The sequence below is a fragment of the Molossus molossus genome, unplaced genomic scaffold (genome assembly GCF_014108415.1).
Source record: "Molossus molossus isolate mMolMol1 unplaced genomic scaffold, mMolMol1.p scaffold_m16_p_8, whole genome shotgun sequence".
Lineage (NCBI taxonomy): Eukaryota > Metazoa > Chordata > Mammalia > Chiroptera > Molossidae > Molossus > Molossus molossus.
Genome location: NW_023425402.1, coordinates 25487798 through 25511398, shown reverse-complemented (window position 1 = coordinate 25511398; position 23601 = coordinate 25487798). Strand labels below are relative to the sequence as shown.

At 38.0% G+C, this 23601-nt stretch overlaps 1 protein-coding gene across 1 annotated transcript in view; it reads left to right on the top strand.

Moving 5' to 3' along the window:
• The window catches only part of HMGCLL1 (3-hydroxymethyl-3-methylglutaryl-CoA lyase like 1), a 166636-nt gene extending 152933 nt beyond the window's left edge, over positions 1-13703 (top strand). Inside the window, exons 8-9 of the mRNA XM_036248424.1 lie at positions 9892-10017; positions 12680-13703. Of these exons, the coding sequence (XP_036104317.1) occupies positions 9892-10017; positions 12680-12781 (228 nt within the window). The 3' untranslated portion in view covers positions 12782-13703. The remainder of the gene's footprint in view (positions 1-9891; positions 10018-12679) is intronic.
• The last annotated feature ends 9898 nt before the right edge of the window (positions 13704-23601 follow it).

Here is a 23601-nt window from a genome sequence, read left to right as displayed (position 1 = left end):
ATTTTCTAGGTACTATGCCATATATTGAGATATGTGAATGAGACAGTGAAGTTCCTAGCCTCATGAAACTAGTATATATTGCTTGCTGCTTTATATACTTTTATAAATAACTTTTTTTTATTGTGGTCTTCCTATTATCACAACTGGTCCAAATATTTTGTGTCATTAGATTAGAGAGAATGGATGGCTAGTAAAGAAGTGTAGGGGCAATATCCACTCAAGAACAGACAAACGGAGATGCTTCTGAGAGGAATCATCTGTAGAATTTGAATTCAATCCAAGAAATGAGAAAATAGAGCAAGGCCAGCCTACTTTGGGGGAAGGGGGTATTTTAGTGGTAGGAAGAGGGAATGATTGTGTGTGTATACAATAGATTTATATAATATAGTTTTTTTTAATCTAGAAACACAAATAAATCCCGCCAAACATCGTGTCCTGCTCTCTAATTTTCAATTTTCTTTAATCATTTTTCATATCATTAAATATTCTTTAAAAATATTTAATTGTTTCCTAATGGCTTATCTTACATAATGTGTTCACCATTTCCCTCTTGCTGGACATTAACTTAGGGCTTTTTCCACTGCTAGAAATAATGCTACAAAGAACATCCATCTGTGAACATAAACCTATGTTAGCATTTTGGGCAACTTTCTCAGGTTAGCTTCCTAGAAATACTGTCACTGGGACAACGAGCTTTTATTTTCTCAAGTCTCTTGATAATGTTGCTAAGCTGTACAGAAACGTTTCAGAAAGTTTGACAGACATGAGAAAATGCAATCCTTTGATTTGTCAGTGCTCTCTTCCTAATTTTTCTAATTCGCAATCAAATAAAATAGTCCGTGTTCGGTAACATGTCTGGCATGTGGTCAGAGCTTATTAAGTGGGAACTATTAATATTGGGCAGTAGCCCATGTTATTAGACCGGGTCTGCATCATCCCTGTGTCCCACCGACTGTATGAAGCAGGAAATGTCACTTGCCTTCCCTGAACCTCAGTTTCCTCATCAGTAAACTAGGCATGTATCACTATTCCCTTCCCACTGATTTTGTGGGGTTCTGCCATATGGGAAGCATGTGGTGTAATACCTACGACAAAAGAAGCATTTGATAAATGTTCACCAGTAGTATTTATCTTCTCGGTGTTACTAAAATTGAGAATTTCCTTATTTGTTTTTCCTTCCACTTTTTCACCACCCCTTCCGCGTATACTCTCATCTCCATCTCAGTTTGAAATATGCTAAATGAAGGTAGGAATATCTCACTGGATGTGGTAAGGCACGGACAAATGAAGTGTATAGGAAAACCTCTCTACTAATGCTTTCATATGGCATCTCTCACCTTAATCACCAGTGGATTACTTCATCATCCTCCAACAGCAGTCTGTATGAATGTCATCATTTACATACCAGTGATGGTAGGTTCTTCAGTTAATGCAAGTACCGGGCTTTATTCATGTATGCTAACTGTTCATTATCTGTGGCTTGTGTAGCATGATCGTATGTTCACAATGCATATGAATAGTAAATAGGGTTCTTTCTCAGTTGGTACATAGTACATAGTACCTATTTTGAGTGGTGGATGAGAAGCATCTCAAGGCAAGATCTGAGCTTATCGGTAAGAGAGCTGCAACCCATTGGTGATGGCCTGGCCCCTGGAAGAGAACAGTGCGTCATGTATGGATTAATTGCAGTGGTTTGCTGGAAGGCATTATTGGCTATGAGGAGCAAGCTGAGGAGAATATACTAGAAAATTGAGCATCTTTTAAAATATTTTATCCTCCATGAATATTTGACTTTTCCCCCTCAGTAACTTAAGTCCAAATGTGAATATTTTCTACTATCAGAAAATTTATTTAAAATTAAATCTAGAAACATCTAACACAAATTAATAAAAATAATTTTAAAAAATAAAATTAAATCTATTACAGATTTTTAAATAAAATTTGATCTTCAGAGGTAAAGAAAGTAGCTGTCATTTCAAAAAACAGCATTACCAAAATTGTAATGTCTCTTGAGACCTTAGTATCCTCAGTACATAAAATTTAGATTTCATTAAATATTTTGGAAAATTATTACTATTTTTTTTCTCCTCTTATTGCGATCCTTGGTTCTGTTTGGGAATTGTAGGATCTGACAGCACCACGAAAAAGTCAAGATGATACTTTTCACTTAGCTAGCATGTCAGCCTGGTCTGGGCATCCAAGCACCATACAAAATTAATGCTCCTCAGACCTCACCCAAGGTTGTAGTACAGAGCAATGTGTTCATGATCTATCTACAGGCAATTTTTCATTTTCCAGAAAAAGCAGTCACTAGCATTTTATCTATTTTCCTCAGTGCTTAAGTCCAGCCACATATTTGGAGAGCTTGAGCAGATGGAGCATACTAAATGAACTCACCAGGTTCGTCCTAGTCTGGGTTACTGGGTTAATCGCTTAAATCATGAGCTTTCATGGAAAATGGGAGCCGAGGACACCTCCATCCTTTAAGTTCTGGGTTTATTTTGTTTTATGGAGAATTAGTTCCCTGAGCTCTAAAGAGAATTGTTTTTCTTTTGACAATAAGAAGCTACTTCTCAGTGACAGACAAAACATATAGTAATTTTACTTTCTAATGCTTAGTTGCATGAGGTACAGGACTTTGTATGTATTCTAAGTCCCTGGCACAAAGAACACGCTTAAAAAGCACGTTCAAGTTAAAGGAAGAATGAAACATATACTGAATACATCCAATGACAGTTCGTGTTATGCACCATTTGTAAATGTTTTCTTATTTTAAAGGAAAAGTATTTATTTGAATTACAAAAAGCTATTTATTTATGTGCTTGCCATTATCTTGCGCTGGAACACCATGGAACTGTAAATGTTTGGCTTGAACTAGGTGGATTTTGAAGCTACATTGCCACCATGTGGTTACTCATCTAAAGATGTACTTTTCTTCAACATAAAAACAAAGGCTTTGTTTGTGCATTACATGGAGGAAACACTGCTTGTACGTGGGTGACCACGGACACCCCCAGGACCCTGAAAGACAAAGTAGTGCTGTAAGTTTGGAGAAGGGGGAAAGGGAGTGTCCCACTAAGAAGGATCACTTAATGCAGATAACCTTTTATAGGATTTCATCAGCCCATTGATTATTTTCAAATATATGATATTATATAGTACATGTAATGACTTTTACTTTAATTCCACAGTTTCAGTAATAAAGTACAAATACGTTCCCTTGTTTGCCATACAGAATTGATGAAAAGAAGAAATGATGTTTTTCTTCTCACCCTGTTAAGAACTTGTTTACCTCCTATTACTTGTCATTTCTAATGGGATAAGGCAGTAGAAGTAGGAAAAAAACATGCTTAGTAAAATCAAGTTGTCTTACTTAGTATATGGATAACATTATCCATTGAGAAGACCATTATTTCTGGGGAATAGAATTGCACATTTAATGGAGGACAGAATTTAGGGGATATTCCATAAAAAAGACATATTTGTAAAGTATTATTTTATGTGTGTGTTTTGAGAGACTTTAAGTGGAACTACTTACTATCTTAATATTCTTCTACAGGAAATGTAGACTTTAATAAATTCTCTTTAAATTTGCTTGTTTAAACTTTAAATCCATATGTTGCTTTTAGAATTGATTTAATTGATTTGTGAAGAGCTTACTGAAAGAGAGCCCATGTCTGGAGCTAGTCTGATACCAGGAAAGAGGAAAGACCACTTCCCAGGTAGACTTGCACCCAGACCGTGTCTGCCTTTACCAGGGATGCAGAAGAGCCCTACAGTCCTAGACTCGGGAAAGATCACTGAGATGCAAAATGATGAAGAAATTCAGAGTCTTTGATTTATTTGTGTTCATTCTCATTTATTTACTGTCATTCTACAGAAGACTGAAGGTTGTGGAAACCTTTTTTTAAAAAAAAATATTTATATGTATAGTAATTAACACTCATTGCAGAAGCCTTGGAAAACAAAGACTAACAGAATGAAAATTTTTTAAAAAGCCCTGGCCGGTTTGGCTCAGCGGTTAGAGAGTCAGCCTGCGGTCCAGAGAGACCCGGGTTTGGTTCCCGCTAAGGGCATGTACCTCGGCCCTGGTTGGTCATGCGGGTGGCAGCCACTCGATCTGTTCCTTTCACGTCGATGTTTCTCTCTCTCTCTCCCTCCCTCCCACTCTATCTGAACAAAAAAAATGGAAAAATGTCCTCGGGTGAGGATAAAAAAAAAAAGAAAATAAAAAAAAATACATATAATCCTACTACTCAGGGATCACCACCATAAACATTTGGTGTGCCATCCAAATCCTGTTTTTTTGGGGGGAAAATGTGAACAATCTATATACTGTTCTAACATTCTCTAACCTGTTTCTTTTCCTTAACTATGCATTTACATATCATTTATCATTCCATTTTATAGCTGCACCATAATTTATATTATTTCATTTTATAGATATCTGAATTGCTTTCAAATTTTTCTTATAAAATTTACTGTGATGGATCTATATGTAGATATATGTGTGTGGTATGTTTCATGTACATTTATTGACATTCAAATTATATATTATATATATATATATATATTACTATAATTACAGGGGTGGGCAAAAGTAAGTTTACAGTTGTTTGTATGGAAAACAATACAATAATAAATAATACAAAAATGAATTCTGTTTTATGTCTTCACAGCTGTAAACCTACATTGCCCACCCTCTATTTACTTAGGATTTGTGGACTATTCCTTAGAAGGACTTTTTGATAAGAATTACTGGGATGATGGATATGACAATTAAGACTAATTACTGATTAATTGCTCGCCAGAAAAAAATTACCATTTGTTTTCCTACTAGTTTAAGTTTTCTGTTTACCTGAAGTTTCAACCACACTGCTTTTTTTGTCCTTGATATTCATCAAAGTCTAATGTACACACAGAAAATTGGCCAATTTATAAGCTCAAACTCATGAGAATTTTCTCAAACTGATACTGGTTTAACCAACCCAGTTCAAAAATGCAATGTTGCCAGCACCCTGAGGAGCAATCCTTGTGCCCATTTTTTATTTACATGCCAAAAGTTAACTGTTATCCTCACTTCCAGCAGCATTAATAGTTACCCATTTTAACTTATCTAAATGGAATCATAATGTATGTCTTTGTTCGCTCCTGACTTCTTTCATTCAACCTTTTGTTTGTGAGATTTGTCCATATTGCTGAAGTTTCAGTTTTTTTTTTTTCTTCATATTCTGCGGCTCTATACTATTTCATTGCTAATAATCTTTTCAAACTGAAAGTGTAAAATATCATAGTGTCTTAGTTTGCTCTCTGTCTTTGATTTAAGACAGACATTGAATGTTTTCCTTCCTTCACTTGTTATTTAAGTTTGCTGTACTCTGACATTTATTATTTATTGTTCCTCTCTTTCAACTCAGGTGGCTTTTATCATGAATAATCCTTTCATGCTAGCCCAATAGGGAACATTAGTTATACTCAATAGGGCCTTTAGGTACAAAGTAAGAGTGACTTTTGTTTTTTCATTGTCTCCCCAAAGGCCAATTAAGATTGTGTTCTTTTGACAAGGTAACAAGTGTCCCTTCTGTGCCCTGTGGTTACAGAGCCTCCATCCTCAGTAATGGGAAAAGGACCATGACATGTGGATTCAATGTAAGCTGAAGACACCTGTCACCTATCATGCTGTTACTGCTGACTTTTGCTACCTCTTACTTGTTGGGTCTTCTTTCAAAATCTAGGAGGGTGTCAGTGGGGGAAAAGGAGAAACATCTGTAACAAAAACAAATTAATAAAAACTAAAAACTGATTTCCTTGAAAAGCAAACCGGCCATGCTTAACTCTTCACTGCCCCATGGTACTGAGCTTCTCGAAAATTAAAGCTGACTCAGACCACAGGACTGAAAAAGGACAGATGGATGGGAACCTCTGCCTCAGGGGTTCCCATACCTAGTTACAAAAAAGCACCAGGGGAAGCTTTAAAGAAATAGCAATATCTGACCTCATTCCCAGACAAAAATTGTGATTTCACTGGTTTGGGGAAAAGTTTGGGTGTTCACTTTGAAAGGTTCCAGGGTGATTGTAATGGGTAGCCAGAAGGGAGAACCACCAAAACATCTGTCTTTGTGAGTGATAGATTAAATTCTACTGAATTATTAGACTTTAGCCTGTAAGTCAAGAATTCCTCTGCCGCGTGATGTCACAGCAGACTCTGAGTTGAGCCAGCATCCTAACATGTCTTTCCCAACTATCAGACAATGCCCTAAGTTTCACTCCTAGCGCATATGTTCTTACACCTATTATTTTGATTCACAGCAAATTAGATAGATTGTTCTAAGTGGACTAGCACTGTAGCTTGTCACTTGTTAACACCTGAGTATGGCTGACCTTGCCAGATCATTATTCGAGAGAAGCTGTGGTTATGGAAGGAGAGCTATTGAGATCTTCCCATGTTGAGGAGTGTAGTCATGAGAAATAAAGGTGCAGATGCAAACAGATTTATATTTGTAAACTTGTTTTACATCCCAAAGCCTTCTGGGGCTTTTGGACTATGGTTCTGTTCTGGTGAGCCTTAGTAAACTTCTCTTAAGTCTCACAAGGGAGAGTCTAGAAGAGTGTTTTAAGAAACACGGTCCCCTTGCCTTATCAAAGGAACACAGGAGCCAACAGAAAGAATCCCCAGTAGTCAAATCTCAAACAACTTGAGCAGCACAATATATAAAGTAATATTGGATTATAACCTAAAGTGAAACATAAATACCTATAAGTCCCTACAGTATAAACAAATGTTTGAAAACATAACATGAGGGAGCAGACAATTCTCCCATACAGGAGAATTCCACATAATTTATGTCGATATTGTCCACTCCTTAAGCGTGAGCTGCACATAGTGACTTTTATTCTAAGAGTACAGTATAGGAAGTAGGGGATGGGGCTTCACAGTGCAGGGACCTGGCCAGGTAATAAAAGCTAATGTCATCAGTCATGAACTATTTCGACAGTCTTCTATTTGGGTTTCTGAACTCAATTCTAATGGGGGGCTGTGGAGTGGTTTCCCCACCCAAGCCAACAATTCCATAGATACCAGCTTGTGTCCTACCATTCAACTTAGTTCTGATGCTGTCTACCCACAGGTAGAATCAGATTCCACAGTTTAAGTGTTCAGTCCTACAAACCTGCATTCCCTACCTTTTGATGTCGGTTGCAAGCCCAGGTTATTTGTAACCAACCAGATACAGATTAGATGTCCCCACAACTCTTTCCTGGAACTTCAGATGCCTGTCACGAGTCCAGGTTGTTTCCTGTACTTTTGACAGACTGTCTATAAATCAGAGGTTCTCACAACCTGTTCCTTGGGTTCAATTAATTTGCTACAATGACAGAATTCAGAGAAATATTTTATGTATGAGATCCCCAGTTTATTATAAAAGGATATACTTCAGAAACAGCCAGATGGAAGAGATGCATAACACAGGGTATGGGTAAGGACACAACGCTTCATGCTCTCTGCAGTTATATTCCTCTCCCGCACACGTTCACCAGTCCAGAAGCTCTCCACACTCATGGACCCGTAGGCAGTTAAGTCAACCGCCAGGCTCCTTTCTACCTACAAGGGTGGAGCTGAAAGTTCCAACCCTCTAATCATATAGTAACTCCACTGACAACCACCAGCCCCCATCCATAGGTGAGATCCTAATGTCACCTCATTAACATGACAGAAGACTCCATTGTAACTCTCACCACTTAGGGAACTCCAAAGGTTTTAGGCTCACTCTGATCTAGGATCCATAGAAGATTAAATATGAGAAATATTCTTTGGTCATCTGAATGACCAAATATATATATGTGTGTGTATATATATGTATGTGTGTGTGTGTGTGTGTATATATATATATATATATATATATATTTTATTTTATAAATCATAACAGCACAGTAACCTGGATGTGAGGAATTAAGATTCACCTCTGTCATCTTCCTCACAAAACTCCAGAATTCCAGTCTAATCATAAGCCAAAAATAAAACATAAATCAAACAAACCAATACTGAAGGACATAGTACAAAACACCTGACAAGTACGTCCAAGTCAACAAAGAGGAAGCAAGTCTGCAAAACTACCAAAGTCCAGAGGAGCCTAAGGAGACAAGAATACTAAATTCAATGTGATGTCCTGAATGAGTTCCTGGAACAGAGGAAGGACTAAGAAAGTCTGAATAATGTATGGACCTTAGTTAATAACAACATACTGGTATTTGTTCATTACTTGTGACAACTATACTGTAATGATGATGACGTTAACAATGGGGAAACTGGGTACAGAATATATGGGGATGATCTGTGCTATCTTAACAAGTTTTCTGACAGTCTCAAACCATTCTAAAATAAAAGGGTTATTAATAAAGGGGAAAAAAGGAAAGAGTGATCCTCAGAGCAGCAATGAGAGCAGCATCTGGGATCTTGTTAAAAATTCAAACTCTCGTGTTTCAGCCAAGACCTCCTGAATCAGAAACTCTGGGGATCTAGCATTCTGGGCATGGGGATTCTGACTGTGATTGAGAACTGCTGACCTAGCAGGTTGGCTGCATGCTCTTGCTTTCAGGTGCTTCTCATTTTATATGAGGTCATGTTCCTTTTTATTTAATGCCCAGGAGTGAATCAGATATGGCCTCCTGGTAGCTTTCCATTACCTAGTTATCATCTTTCGCAGAAGAATGATATGTCTGCCTCTCTTCTCCTGTTATTCAAATCTCATCTCCAGGGCTCTTTTCAGACTCTGTTGTGCTCATGTATTCCAGCACACAGATCCCCCCCTCTACCTCTGATGTCCCCAGACATAACATGTACCAACTCGACTGTTTTCAGAGGCCACAGATCACTACAGAATGTGAATTCTCTGGAGAGAGAGGTGACCTTGGACGAACTGTGATCCCTCTGTACTTGAGTTTCTTCATCTGTGATTTGGGGCTATAGAAGAACGTCTGCCTCCTGGATTTTTGTGGATTATGAGTTAATACTTGTAAGGTGTGAAGAATAATAACCAGCACTTAGTAAGGACCTAATAAATGTGAGCTGGTGCTATTATCAGTAGATGTCTTGCCTTTTAAATATTTCTTTGCTTCTCCCAAAGCAGCAGGGTTTTGTGTGTAAATTAATGGCTCAGGCCCTGGCCGGTTTGGTTCAGTGGTTAGAGCATCAGCCCTTGGATAAAAGGGTCTCGGGTTTAATTCCAGTCAAGGGCACATGGCTCGGTTGTAGGTTTCCCCCACCTTGACCAGGGCTGTGTGAGAGGCAACCAATCGATGTGTCTCTCTCTACCATCTCTCTCTGCCCCCCCCTCCTTTCCACTCTTTCTCTAAAAAAAATAATTATAATAATGGTTCAGTAAAGACCGGGTGAATTGAGCCCACAAAGATTTGGGCTCAATTCAAATATGGTAACGCTACCCTACTAACACCAGTGTTCTAAGGCATTTTGATTTTGAGTTGGTATGTTAGAAATATTTCATGTTGTTTATAGAGTGTTTTTAGGATAAAACTTGAAATTTGGGGTTGATGAATATATACAACCTAGGTGTAAATTTATCTTACCTCAAGCTTCAGCCCCTAACAAAAAAATAACTAAAAATGTGCTGTTACCAATGAAAACACCATCCTAAAGTGGATCTCCGAGTATTCTAGTTCCCGAGATCCTCAGCAGAGTTTGTTAGCCTAAAAAAATGAGATTGTTCAGAAAAGAAATCAATACCCCAAGGACTGTTATAGCAGCAGGTAGGTAAGTGAATGTTTGGATAATAGGTTCAGATTCTCCTTATTTGCTCTTTGGAACAGGTTAAATAGAAATGCAACAATTTAGATGCCAGAAATATACAAGTCCTGGTGTTTTGGTTTGTTTTTCAGATGGGGATCAACGTGGTGGACTCTGCAGTCTCGGGATTAGGTGGCTGCCCTTACGCAAAAGGTGCTTCTGGAAATGTAGCCACCGAGGATTTGATATATATGCTTAATGGCCTGGGGCTCAATACAGTAAGTTAGTTTACATATTTTAATATTCATGCATTCCTTGCAGGTCCAAATTAGAATGCATCTCAGATTGGGAAGCAATTTTTAGGTCAAAGTTTTACTGTACTTCTACTGTTTGCTAAAATGCACAGTGGGAAAACACAATACAAATCTTTGGGGAGCTTTATAAAGTAACTTATTGCTAGGGTTCAATCACCAATAATGCTACCATTTCACATTTTTATAGTGTTCCATGACCTTCAAGTACTTTTTTTTTTTAATGTTTTATCTGATTTGGTTTTACACGCTTTGTGAATTAGAGCCTGTGTCTTTGCCGTTATGGTTATTGTTTTCCCAGCTTTGGGTTGTTTTCTTTTTTTTAATAGATGTTTTCCTTGGAGGAAATGGAGATCCCACTGACAACTGGGGCTCCTGGAAAAAAGCCCAGGGCACATTTACAATGGTCAGTGGAGGAGCAGAGCTGAGTAATACTTAGCACGGAGACACCGGGCGACAAGCATAGTCTCTTTACAAGTGGTACCTGAAAAGTCACATGCTCTACAACAACATTCACCCAGATCAGCAGCTTGTTTTGCCACATGCCACATGCTTGTGAACATGACTTATTTAGTCTATAAAGCAGATATATATTCTTTTAGGGAAAAATATAAAAGGCAAGAAAAACAGTTCACAGATGATTAGAAGTTCATAATGTTTTCGAGATGTAAAAGCGCCATCTGGATTACAAAATGGACATTTTGTTCTCCGTCTTTATGTGCACATGGATGCTCCTGCAATACCAAACTTGCCTGCAGTCTCCGTTTCTGCACCATTCCATTCCTCACCTCTCATGGCTTCACAACCACTTGGAATGGCCTTACTCCCCATACTTGATATCACCTGAGGGTGAGGCACCACCATACTCAAAAACTCTTCTTCTAGCAGCTCCTTGCCCATCCACTGGCCTGTCCAGTTGGGTTCCTCTCCTTTGTGCCTCCATGTTACCCTCTTTGCCGCTACCTCTGAACCCCGCTATAGTAAGATTATAGAAGGATCTTATTTCTGTTTCTAGCTCCCCCTGTAGCCAAAGAGCAATTGTTACAGCTTATTCATACTCCCTGCCTATTACATAGAGATGCTGAATAACATCCATTGATATCATGAAGCACTACTAAACACCAAAAGCTATTGCTTACAAACACCAAATGCTATTGGCTATTTTCTGTGATTAGCAATAAATGTTATTTCATTTACAAAATAACTTAATCATTTCTATTAGAAATGTATAGTCATGACAAAAATGAAAGAGCAATAGATCTTGGAGAGTTCATGATTTTACTAAACTCAGCTGATGCTTAATATGTGTCAAGTCATGTTCTGTAACTCTCCCTCTCTCTCTACAATCAATTAAAAAACATTTCAAAGAATAGAGATTGAGAGGGAGAGAAGTAATGGCTAGCTTTTCTTGGCTAGCTTTTTTTTTTTCAATCATTACCTGAAGGCATTTTTCAATATTTTGTTCAGATAGAGTAGGAGGGAGGGAGAGAGAGAGAAACATCGACATGAAAGGGACACATCAAGTGGCTGCCACCCACATGACCCAAATAGGGCCAGGGACAAACTGCAACTGAGGTACGTGCCCTTAGCGGGAACCAAACCTGGGTCTCTCTGGACCGCAGGCCGATACTCTAACTGCTGAGCCAAACTGGCCAGGGCTCTTGGCTAGCTTTTAATTGAGCATATTAGAATGATGATCTCTTTATGATCATAGTTATAAAAAGCCCCTGATTGTTTATTCTTGTCTATTTTAAGAAAAGTACAGACTCACATAAATTAGAAACTACCCCCAAATAGCAAGGGAGTTGAATCTGTTCAATTTTAAGTTCACGTTGTTTCTAGTCCATGTTGAAGGAGGACATAGGAGTTTATGAAATGCTACACGAGTACAAATCTCTGGTTAATCTACCTAATCCTTTGCCTCCCCCAGTGACAGTAAAAGGTACTGGGTGGAGACCTCCATGGTGAACTTTTGTTATACCAAATCCTAGAGATGAGGAACATGCCTTGAACCTGGCCTTCATACTCTATTGTCTGCCATACATGGATTTACCCAACTTTTCAGACAATACAACCTCTCAGACAAGTTCAGATATTTACTGAATACTGTTCATTCCATTTGACCTACAGCTACCTCCTTCAATAGCATACCATTAATGATGTTTCTGAATATGGTTTGAAAAATTATACATTCAACTTTCCTGTATTTCTTACAGTTTTATCAAGCTTCTTTCTTTGTATAGTAAAGGGGTCTTTTTTTTCTAAGTCCTTCTGTATAAACTCCTCCAAACCATTATTATTTTAATGGCCTTTTACTGATATTTTATGGATTGTTTCTACTTTCATTATTGTCCTTTCTAGAATTCAGATACCAACCTGAATTACACTGATCTATTCAGGTATGGCCAGCCTGTGGTTTTATACAATGGTCAATTTCAAAATAGGTTTTAATAAAGAAGAGGAATCTAAAATGTTGACTTTCATGGTTCATGGAAACAAAGCTTGCCCCAAAGCAGTAATGAGCAATATTTTTTTAGTAATGTTAAATGACTAAGTAACTATTAATAAAATTAAAAGATATCTGTTTTGTCTTCTTCCTCCCAAAACCCTCTTCCCCTCTGATTAACAGGGGGTGAATCTTTACAAAGTGATGGAAGCTGGTGACTTTATTTGCAAAGCTGTCAATAAAACCACAAACTCTAAAGTAGCGCAAGCCTCCTTCAGTGCTTGACATGAATGCATTTGTGACTTGAGGCTGAGAAGACCAATTTCAGCTACAGATATTCATCTAAAAATCATTACTGTCAACTTGTTCTGAAATGTGAAGGAATAGACAAGAGTGGGAGAAGAAAAGAGAGACTTTTCGAAAGAGTATAACTGGCACATTTGGAATTCAACATAAAGTAAGAGCAGTCATCAGGTAAATTGCAAGCTGAAGCTAAATAATCAAGTTTGTAGACGTGCCTTTGAACATGGAGAAAAGTCTACTTTTGGGTTCTTACAGAAATAACTTCTTAATGTAGTATTTGTGAAAATTAACTTCAGATTTTGTTAAGTATCAAATACTGTGTGAAATACTTAATCAAGCTGGCTTAGCACAGTGCACACACTGTCAGTAGTTTACGGGCCTTGCATAGTATGCAAAGTGTGTGGCCTCGTTATCATGCGTTATGCCTCTGGATCTCAACTTCCCATTTGCCAAGTCAGTTAAATTATGAACCAAGCGCCAGATCTCCAGCCGACCCTACATAATTGTTAGCAATAGAACTTCTACATTTCAAGTATGGCTAACATCTGTTAACTATTTCAATGACTTTATCTTGTTCCAAGAGGCTGTGGTCAATGGCAAGACGCCATATCCTGGAAGCATATTACGACCTCCCATGTTTGTTACAGGCTTCAGTTCACCATACTTTTTCTTTCATCGGTTATAGTAAAAACCAGCATGGTGTTACTCAACTGTTGAGAAACAGAAGACACAGTATTCATCTGGCTGTCTAAATTGCAGTGATGAGAATAGATTGATCCATGTACCATAATCCACGTTCGTAATTTTCAGATCACTTCCAAATTGCCTGAGGAGATGTCATTGTGATCTAAGAATGTGTATTAAGCCCATTTTTTAATTCATGAAATAAACTGTTTTCCATTAATTCAGAGTACTTTGATTAAATCACATCTCTCTTTCTTACTTTTTTTTTATGGTTATTTTTCAAGTTGAAATGGCTAAAATGTTATCTTTCGTACCAGAAAGAATTGCCAGAAATAACAAAAAAATAATATATTAAGTTGAGAAGAGGAACAGGACGATTATGTTAAGAAAAACATTTCTGTAACCTATGCAAATAATATGGAGACAGTATTATTACATGTGGGTCTAAAACATCAGTTCTATTATTTATGTAGACTTCTCCAATAATATTGGGTGATCTTATCTTTGAATAAATTTGAATATAACTTGAAATTTGAATGTGAGCATTGTGGACTTTCTATTAAATATTCATTAAAGCATTGAAATGAAAAGGAATTCAATAAAATAAGAGAAGCACTGATGACAACTAAGTTAACTTTAAAGATATACACTAAGAAAATAATCATGAGGGAAACATATTGGTGATTGACAAAATCAAACCATATTTCCATGGAGAAGGCCAACTCATCCCGGTTGCCATAGCTGGTAGAGCAGGAGCTTGTAATGCAGAGGACTGAGCAACTCTTTGCATTCAGGTTAGTGTTTCGGGGTGGAAGCAGTGACAGGAGCAAACAAAATTTCAGCTCTTTGCAGTTCTACCTGTCACATATCCCCTGTGCTTCTCCCTTCACAAAGCACACAGCCCTGTGCACTGGGGCAGTCAGAGGACACCTCCCCTGCTTGTGCATAGCAGAAATATACACCTCATCTTCTGAGATGGCCTTTTCCTCTCTTACGGAACTGTGATGATTTCACCTTTGAGATATTTGGAAAAACATCTGTTGATGAAAACTGCTTATAGAAGCAGCTAAGGGCAAAACTTGGCTGTTTTTGAAATAAAAAGCACAGACTCTTTAAAAAGCAGAGCAAGTCATCAGAAACCCAAGGTACAGCCTAGCACACTTACAAAGCACACACATTGGTCTGTCAATTGATCATTTCTGGGAATACTTTGATGCTTCCTAATCACACTCACCAAAAGAAAGTTTGTGTTGAATATTTGTTATCTTTTCTCCACCCAAACCACCTAAAGCCCTCTGGTAGCTTAAAGAAAGTTCCTTTTCTGGTCTTCGGGGAGAAGAAAATTACCTAATCACATAAAGCTGCCCAAAGTCCACAGGCAGAATCCCCCTAAAGCTATATTTCAACCAGGAAAACTTGGAATCTTTGCAGGACCCACCCAAGTAACCCACCCACACATAAACCCATACAAGGGTTAGCTTTGGAGAAAGGCTTAGAAACAGCAAAGCAATTGTGACCTTTACAAACATGCATGTCAAAATAATCTTTTATGACATCTGCCCTTAAATCAAGGAAAACATCCTTTCTAGAATCGGTGGTACATTTTATCCCATGTATGTGTTGATGACCTGTTATAGACTAAGTCTTGAAGTCCAAGTCACTGAAAAAAAGAAATGTGAACTTCACAGGTGAAATATTTCTGAGAAAATTCTGAATGTCCTTTTATGTTGTTTATTCTGATCACTGTAACATTTGATAAATGCTCTTTTAGCTGCACTCCTATGATTATTCATGTGCATTCCGTATCTTCAAAAAGATAAACTCCAGATATAAAAGTCATAGGTTATTTAGCATTCAATAAGTGAACCACAAATATCATGACTATCACAATTCTAAAGAAGAGATAAAATACTAAGACTTGGGTACCAGCCAGAAGTCTGAAGTAATAGGCAAGTGAAGGATTGCTGTGTATACCAATAATCATCTGCAAATTGCTTTGTGTACTAAAACACGTGAGTTTTGTGCATGTGTGGGAAAGACCAGAACGTTATATGAATAGTGTTGGAGCTATAGAGATAGGGAGGAAGGGGTTGGCAAGGGGTGGAGGGTGGGAAACAGTATTTTCTGCTTTTGAGCTGCTCTGACAGAAGGACACATTCTGCCATGGCAAGAATATCAGCTGACTGCTTTGAGTTGCACAGAATACAAAACCTTAACTCAAAAGGCTTAAAGAAAACAAAAGTTATCTCAAATATTTCAGAAGTATTGCTTTTCCACAATCATTTAACTCAGTGGTTCCATTATGTTATAGGCAAAAAATGTCTCCCCATTCTCCTGCTTTTCCTGTCTCAAGGTCTCCTCAGGCTCCTGATCCTCAAAGTTGCAAGACTACAGTACCACTAGCAGGCCTCACATTCTACACAGTGCTCCCTTTCTAAAAATAGTTGACAGTATTACAGATGTCCCCATCACGCCTCCCTTTGCCCCCCTCCCCCCAACCCCCACCCCACCCCAGGCCTTCAATCGCACTACTATCTATGACGGTGTATTTTTTAATGTGGGAGTATTTCCTTACCCCTTCCCAAGCTTTTTCCCATGTCTTATTGGGCAGAATATCATCACATACTGCTTCTTTAAACTTCGACTTAGGTGGGAAATAGACTATTAGGACAGACCAACCAAAATCACTCGTGACTTTGAACAGATCAGGGATAAGGTAGGGGAAGAAAACTATAAAATATGAACACATCTTATGGTGAGATAGTCGCAAAATTTAAGGCAGATCAGTTCACAACCCTAAGCAAGGATTTGAGGGGTATATGGATAAGAAAGCCTGACTCATCTATATGTTGCTTACAAGAGACCCACCTCACAACAAAAGACTCACATAGGTTGATAGTGAAGAGGGTGGTGGTGGAATTTTTTCAAGCAAATGGAAAGCAAAAAAAGCTGGGGTAGCAATACTCATATCTGATAAAATAGATTTCAAAATGAAGACTATAACTAGAGACAAAGAAGGCCACTACATAATATTGAAAGGCTCTATCCAACAGGAAGATATAACCTTGATACACATATATGCACCCAATATAGAAGCACCAAAATATATTAAAAATATTTTGGAGGACTTCAAAGGAGAAATCAATAGCAATACAATCATAGCAGAGGACTTCAACACCCCGTTTACACCACTGGATAGATCCTCTAGACAAAAAATTAGCAAGGAAACAGAGAGTCTAAATGAAGCACTAGACCAAATGGATTTAATAGATATCTACAGAGAATTACACCCCAAAACTACAGAATTCACATTCTTCTCAAGTGCACATGGGACATTCTCAAAGATAGGCCACATGATTGGACACAAACTAAATCTCTACAAGTTCAAGAAGATTGAAATCATATCAAGCATCTTCTCAAATCACAAAGGCATGAAACTAGAAATCAACTGCAACAAAAACATGTAAACGCATTTGAACACGTGGAGGCTAAATAGCATGTTATTAAACAATGAATGGGTTACCAAGAAGATCAAGGAAGAAATTAAAAACTTCCTGGAAACCAATGAAAATGAACACACAACAACACAAAATCTGTGGGATGCAGCAAAAGCAGTTGAGAGGGAAGTTCATAGCACTACAGGCCTACCTCAAGAAACAAGAAAAAGTTGTAATTGACTGTCTAACCTCACAACTTAAAGAATTAGAAAGCAAACAAAAAGAAAACCCAGAGCAAGTAGAAGAAAGGAAATAGTAAAAATCAGAGAAGAAATAAACAACATAGAGTCCAAAAAAACAATTCAAAGGATTGATGAAACTAAGAGCTGGTTTTTTTAAAAGATAAACAAGATTGATGGACCCTTAGCTAGAAGCACCAAGAAACAAAGGGAGAGAACCCAAATGCACAAATCAGAAATGAAAGAGAAGTAGTAACAACTGACACCACAGAAATAACAAAGATTGTTAACAGCTACTATGAACAATTATATGGCAACAAATTCGACAATCTAAGGGAAATGGACAAATTTCTAAAAACACACAGTCTCCCAAAACTGGACCAGGAAGAGATAGAAAACTTGAACAGCTAAAACAATAACAACTAAGGAAATTGAAGAGGTAATCAAGACTCTCCCAGCAAACAAAAGGCCCAGGCCCAGATGGTTTCACGGGGAGTTTTAAGAACTAACACCCATTCTCCTCACACTATTTCAGAAAATTCAAGAAGAAGGAAGTACAAACTCATTTTATGAGCATAATTCTATTTCCAAAACCAGAAAAACACTATAAAGAAAGAAATCTATAGGCCAATATCCCTGATGTACATAGAGGCCAAAATTCTGAACAAAATACTAGCAAATCGGTTCCAGCAATATATCAAAAAAATTATTCAGCATGACCAAGTAATCATTCCAGGGATGCAAGGCTGGTACAATATTTCAAATCAATAAATGTGATACACCACATAAACAAAATGAAGAATAGAAACCATATGATCATATCAATAGATGCTGAAAAGGCATTTGACAAAATCCAGCACCCATTTCTGATAAAAATGCTCAGCAATGTGGGAATAGAAGGATCATATCTCGACATAATAAAGACCATTTATGAAAGACCTACAGCCAACAACATACTCAATGGGCAGAAACTAAAAGCATTTCCATTAAGAACAGGAACAAGACAGAGATGTCCACTTTTGCCACTCTTATTTAACATAGTACTGGAAGTCTTAGCCACAGCAATCAGACATGAAGAAAACATAAAAGGGATCCAAATGGGAAAGGAGGAAGTGAAACTATCATTATTTGCAGATGACATAATATTATACATAGAAAATTCTAAACACTACATCAGAAATCTTCTAGACTTAATATATGAATTTGTCAAAGTAGCAGGATACAAAATTAACGTCAAGAAATCGATGGCATTCTTATACACCAATGATGAACACACAAAAAGAGAAATTGATAAAACAATCCCATTTACCATCGTGACAAAACAATTAAGATACCTAGGAATAAACTTAACCAAAGAAGTAAATGACCTATTTGCAGAAAACTACAGGACATTGAAAAAAGAAATAGAGGAAGATATAAAAAGAAGCACGTACCTTTTTCATGGATTGGAAGAACTAACATCATTAAAATGTCCATATTACCCATAGCAATCTATAGATTCTATGCAATCCCCATCAAAATACCAACGACATATTTCACAGAACTAGAACAAATACCTCAAAAGTTCATATGGAACCAAAAAAAACCCCGAATAGCCACAGCAATTTTGAAAAAGAAGGACAAAGTAGGTGGGATCACATTATCAGATATCAGGTTATACTACAAAGTGACTGTAATCAAAACAGCCTGGTACTGGCCCAAGAACAGGCATATAGACCAGTAGAACAGAATAGAGAACCCAGAAATGGACACAAGGCAATATGCTCAATGAATATTTGACAAAGGTGACAAGAGCACACAGTGGAGTCAGGACAGCCTCTTTAATAAATGGTATTGGGAAAATTGAACAGCTACATGCAAAAAAATGAATCTAGACCATCAGCTTACACCATACACAAAAACAAACTCAAAATGGATAAAAGACTTAAATGTGACCCGTGAATCCATAAAAATTCTAGAAGAAAATGTAGGCAACAAAATTTCGGACATCCTACACAGCAGAATTTTCACTGATACATCACCTAAGGCAACGGAAACAAAGGAAAAAATGAACACATGGGACTACATCAAACTAAAAAGCTTCTGCACAGCAAAAGAAACAACCATCCAAATGGAAAGGCAACCCACTGTAGGGGAGAGCATTATTGCCAATGATACATCAGATAAGGGGTTAATTTTTAAAATATATGAAGTACTCATACAACTCAACAAAAGGAAGACAAAGAACCCAGTTAAAAAATGGGCAGAGGAGCTGAATAGACACCTCTTCAAACAGTACTTACGAATGGCCAAGAGACATATGAAGAAATGCTCAACATCACTAAGTTTCAGAGAAATGCAAATTAAAACAATGAGGTATCACCTCACACTTGTCAGAATGGCTGCCATCAACAATCATCAAACTAGTATTGGAAAGGGTGTGGATAAAAGGGGACTCTAGTGCACTGCTGGTGGGAATGCAGACTGGTGCAGCCACTATGGAAAACAATATGGTGCTACCTCAAAAAATTAAAAATTGAACTTCCATTTGACCCAGTGATCCTGCTTCTAGGAATATACCCTAAGAAGTCTGAAACATCAATCAGAAAGAATATATGTACCCCTATGTTCATAGCAGCACTATTTATAATAGCTAAGATCTGGAAACAGCCCAAGTGTCCATCAGTAGACGAATGGATAAAAAAGGCGTTGTACATATACACAGTGGAGTACTATGCAGCTGGAAGAAAGAAAGATCTCTTATCCTTTGAGACGACATGGAGGGACCTGAAAAGTATTATCCTAAGTGAAACAAGCCAAGCAGAAAAAGACAAATACCACATGATCTCACTTATATATGGAATATAATGAATATAACAGTCTGAGGAATAGGGTAGACTCAGAGACATGGAAGTAGGGTACAGACTGACAACCCTCAGATGAGGGGGTGGTGGGGGGTGGAAAGAGATAAACCACAGAACTTATATGCATGTATGCATAACCAATGGACATGGACAACAAAGCCAGGAACGGGGCAGGGGGATGGGAGGAGGGTGTCAATGGGGTAAAAAAGGAGAAACATCTGTAACAAAAATAACATTAAATAAATTTTAAAAAATAAAAATAAAAGAAATAAAATCTGAAAAAAAAATTTTGAGGGGTATAGATTTTAAGGGGAAATTAGTTGATCCTACTAATTAGTCTCTATTTTATTCAGGCAAGTTTTCAGGCATTAGCGTTGGGGGGGTGTGGGGGTGGAGGGAGGGCTTCAAAAGAATTGTAAAGCTTGAAACCCACCCAGAGCAGTATTGAAGTTCCCCATGAAAGAAAGGTTTCCGGGGCCTGTTACTTGCTAAACCCAAATCTACTTCTCTGTCCTCAGGCTATATTCACCCCTGTTCATCCCCACCTGTTTGAAGTACCTTTGATTTAGGGGGCACTGTTCTGCCCCATGTCCTGCAACCGCTTTAATTTTTTTGTTTCCTCCTTCTCTCCTTTGTGTTTCACTATAGACTCACAAATAAAAATTGCATAGCTAGGCCAGTGTGGCTCAGTGGATTGAATGTTGTCCTATGGACTGAGAGGTCCCGATTCGATTCCAAGTCAGGGCACATGCCTGGGTTTGGGACTCAATCCCCAGCAGGGGCTGTGCAGGAGGCAGCTTATTGATGTTTTTCTCTCTCTCTAAAAAAAAAATAAAAAATAAAAAATCAATAAAAACATATTTCTTAAATGTATTAAAAAATAAAAATGAAAATTGCCTATATTCCACTAGTCAAAATCTGTTTCAAGGCCAGCATGGTTGTCATCAGTTGGAACATTTTGAGAAATATAGAATATTTTTGTTTGTTTAAAATGATCCTTTAAAAAAAGAACAATATCAGAGAGTGAGGAAACTACCAAGGAGAAAACCACCAAAGAGGATACCATGGGTCCTCTGAGTCCAACTTGTATGGTTAGTAAAACCCGTCCATTTTAGATCCTTCCTCCCTCATATCCTCAAACACTTAGTCTTTCACCTTTAATTAAGGTTTCCAGGTATTTACATTATCTCTCTTCCTGTATCTAAAATTCCTGGAATTCTTCTTTTTAAAAAATCTGTATTGTTTAAAGTATTGCAGATGTTCCCCCTTTTAGAATCTTGGGCTCTACCCCAGACCAACTACATCACAATCTGCATTTTTAACAAGATCATGGCAGAACTCATATGCTTGTCAAAGTTTGAAAAGCACCTGTGTGTTAAACACATCTGCCCTTGGGCCTATAATGGGCATCAGAAGCTCCCTGTATTCAAGGTACCTTGTTCTACTTCCCCCTCATGCACTGTGCTCTAGCAGGGCCCCTGGAGCTGTAACCACACAAAAACTTCATTTCTTTAATATGACCTTTTCTCCTTTCTTTCCTTTTGATCCAAACTTGCCTTATCCAGCACCTTAACTCCCCTGCCTCCCTCTGTTCTTACATGTCCATTCCTTTCAAAATTAAGCCCACAGGATAACCAGGTTCTGGTCAGCATCAAACAGTCTTCGGAACAAAGCCTTGGGTCTGTTGACCACAGAGACAGAGTTTCGGTCAAACTAAAGATAACATCTAGGCTTCAGTTGTGTTGCAGCTTCAGACCCAGAAAATCTGAACAACTTCACCAACCACACCCTTGAAAGGCCAGACAGAACGATGCCATCACTGACATCAGACCAGAGGCCATGAGCAACAACCCCCTAGCCCAGTATTGACCAGTCAATAAAGACCATGACCCTGACCACGATCCTAAGTCACCATGATTAATGATTCCCCCCCTTTGTCACCCATCCCCTTAAATCCGTCAGGGAGCCAGGTCACAGAGCACACATTCACCTGTGACTCCAGGTTTGGCACCATTTTCTTAAATAAACCTTTGCTTTCTTTGCTGGAAATTCCTGTCCTCATTTGATTAGGCTTCGATGCACAGAAGGGAACGAGACCCTTCGGTTCTGTAAAAGAACAAGCCAGTCTCAGAGGACCGTAGGTCCTTTACCTTAGTTATTCTCTCTGCCTGGAATGCTCACAGCCTGAGCATGACTGGCTACTGCTTGTCATTCAGGTCTCAGCATAAATATCACCTCCTAAGTGATCTTTCTGGACAACTCAGTCTAAAGTAAGATCTCAGTTACGTTTTCTCACATCAATTTGTTTAATTTTTATTTCTACTATAGAGTTATAACTCCTTATTTGTTTACTTTAGCTGTTTATTTTCTTTCATTCTCAATAGAATATATGCTTCATGAAAGTAAGGGCTCTGCTATGTTCTCCATTTTTACTTCCTTAGTGCCCAGAACATAGCACTTGGGCCTGACACAGTCACTGTCCAATAAATGCTAGTTAAAAGAAAAAGAAGAAATTAGTTCAATTCAAGTATATGGTAATTTAAAAGGAAAAAAACAACAACAACAACAACAACATACCACCTGAACTCTTTTTAATATAGATTTTTTTCAATAGCCTGTGCTGTTAATAGTTTTTTAAGGTTTATTTGTTTCATAACAGCTTGGGAGCAATGCTTATAGAAACTTTTTAAAACCTATGTTGAATGATTGAATTAAGGAACAAATACATATATGCACCAAAAAGGTTAAGAAATGTTAGAGAAACTAAAATTGTCAGAGAAACAAATAACCCTTTAATCAGGAATTCGACCATTAGAACTGGTACAAAAGGTTAACAATATCAATAACAAAACCTTCCTGAGATGGAAAATAAGCAATAACTACAATAGGAAGTGCTTATAATTCTTTTGTATCTCTTTGAACCTCTCGTACAGACCCACAGACACGCATTCTCACGCTCACAGGTGCACACATGTATAATACATCATTCCAGTTAGGGCCAGTAAGGCTGCTTCCTCATCTAAACTTCCTGGAACTCATCTCTTCTCCTATCCCAGGGGTGGGCACTGCACTGCCTCGTCACACGTCCACTGTAACATGTCATCAAAGAGAGCAAGCCTGTTACATCAGCTGTCACACACAAACATGTCAGAACGATTTGATATCAAGGCCTAATTCATTATTCCTTAAGTAGTTATCATTTGTACTTGTTTTAGAATCAAGTCTTAAGATATAGGCCTAAATTCTCTATGCCTAACACCTAGCAGCAAACTTCCTCTCTGTTGTCTCTATTCAGGCTGCATCCTTGATCCATCAGTGGAAGATGGGAGAGGGAGCTGAACAATACTTATGCCTGGACTTCCCCTGTAGAAATTCTGATTTAATTGGTCTGGAGAGGGACTTTAAGCATCAGCATTTTTTGAAAAAATGTGTATGAAAGGCAGTCTCCTGTGAAGCCAGAGATCAAAAGTGCCTCCTCTAGCAGCGTGGTTTTTAAGGTGTGGTCCTAGAACCAGCAGCATCAGCGATGTGGTCTGCTTTTTCCAGGAGTTTTAAGGAGATGAACCTGGGTCATCTGAGAGTCGGCTCACAAAATGCAT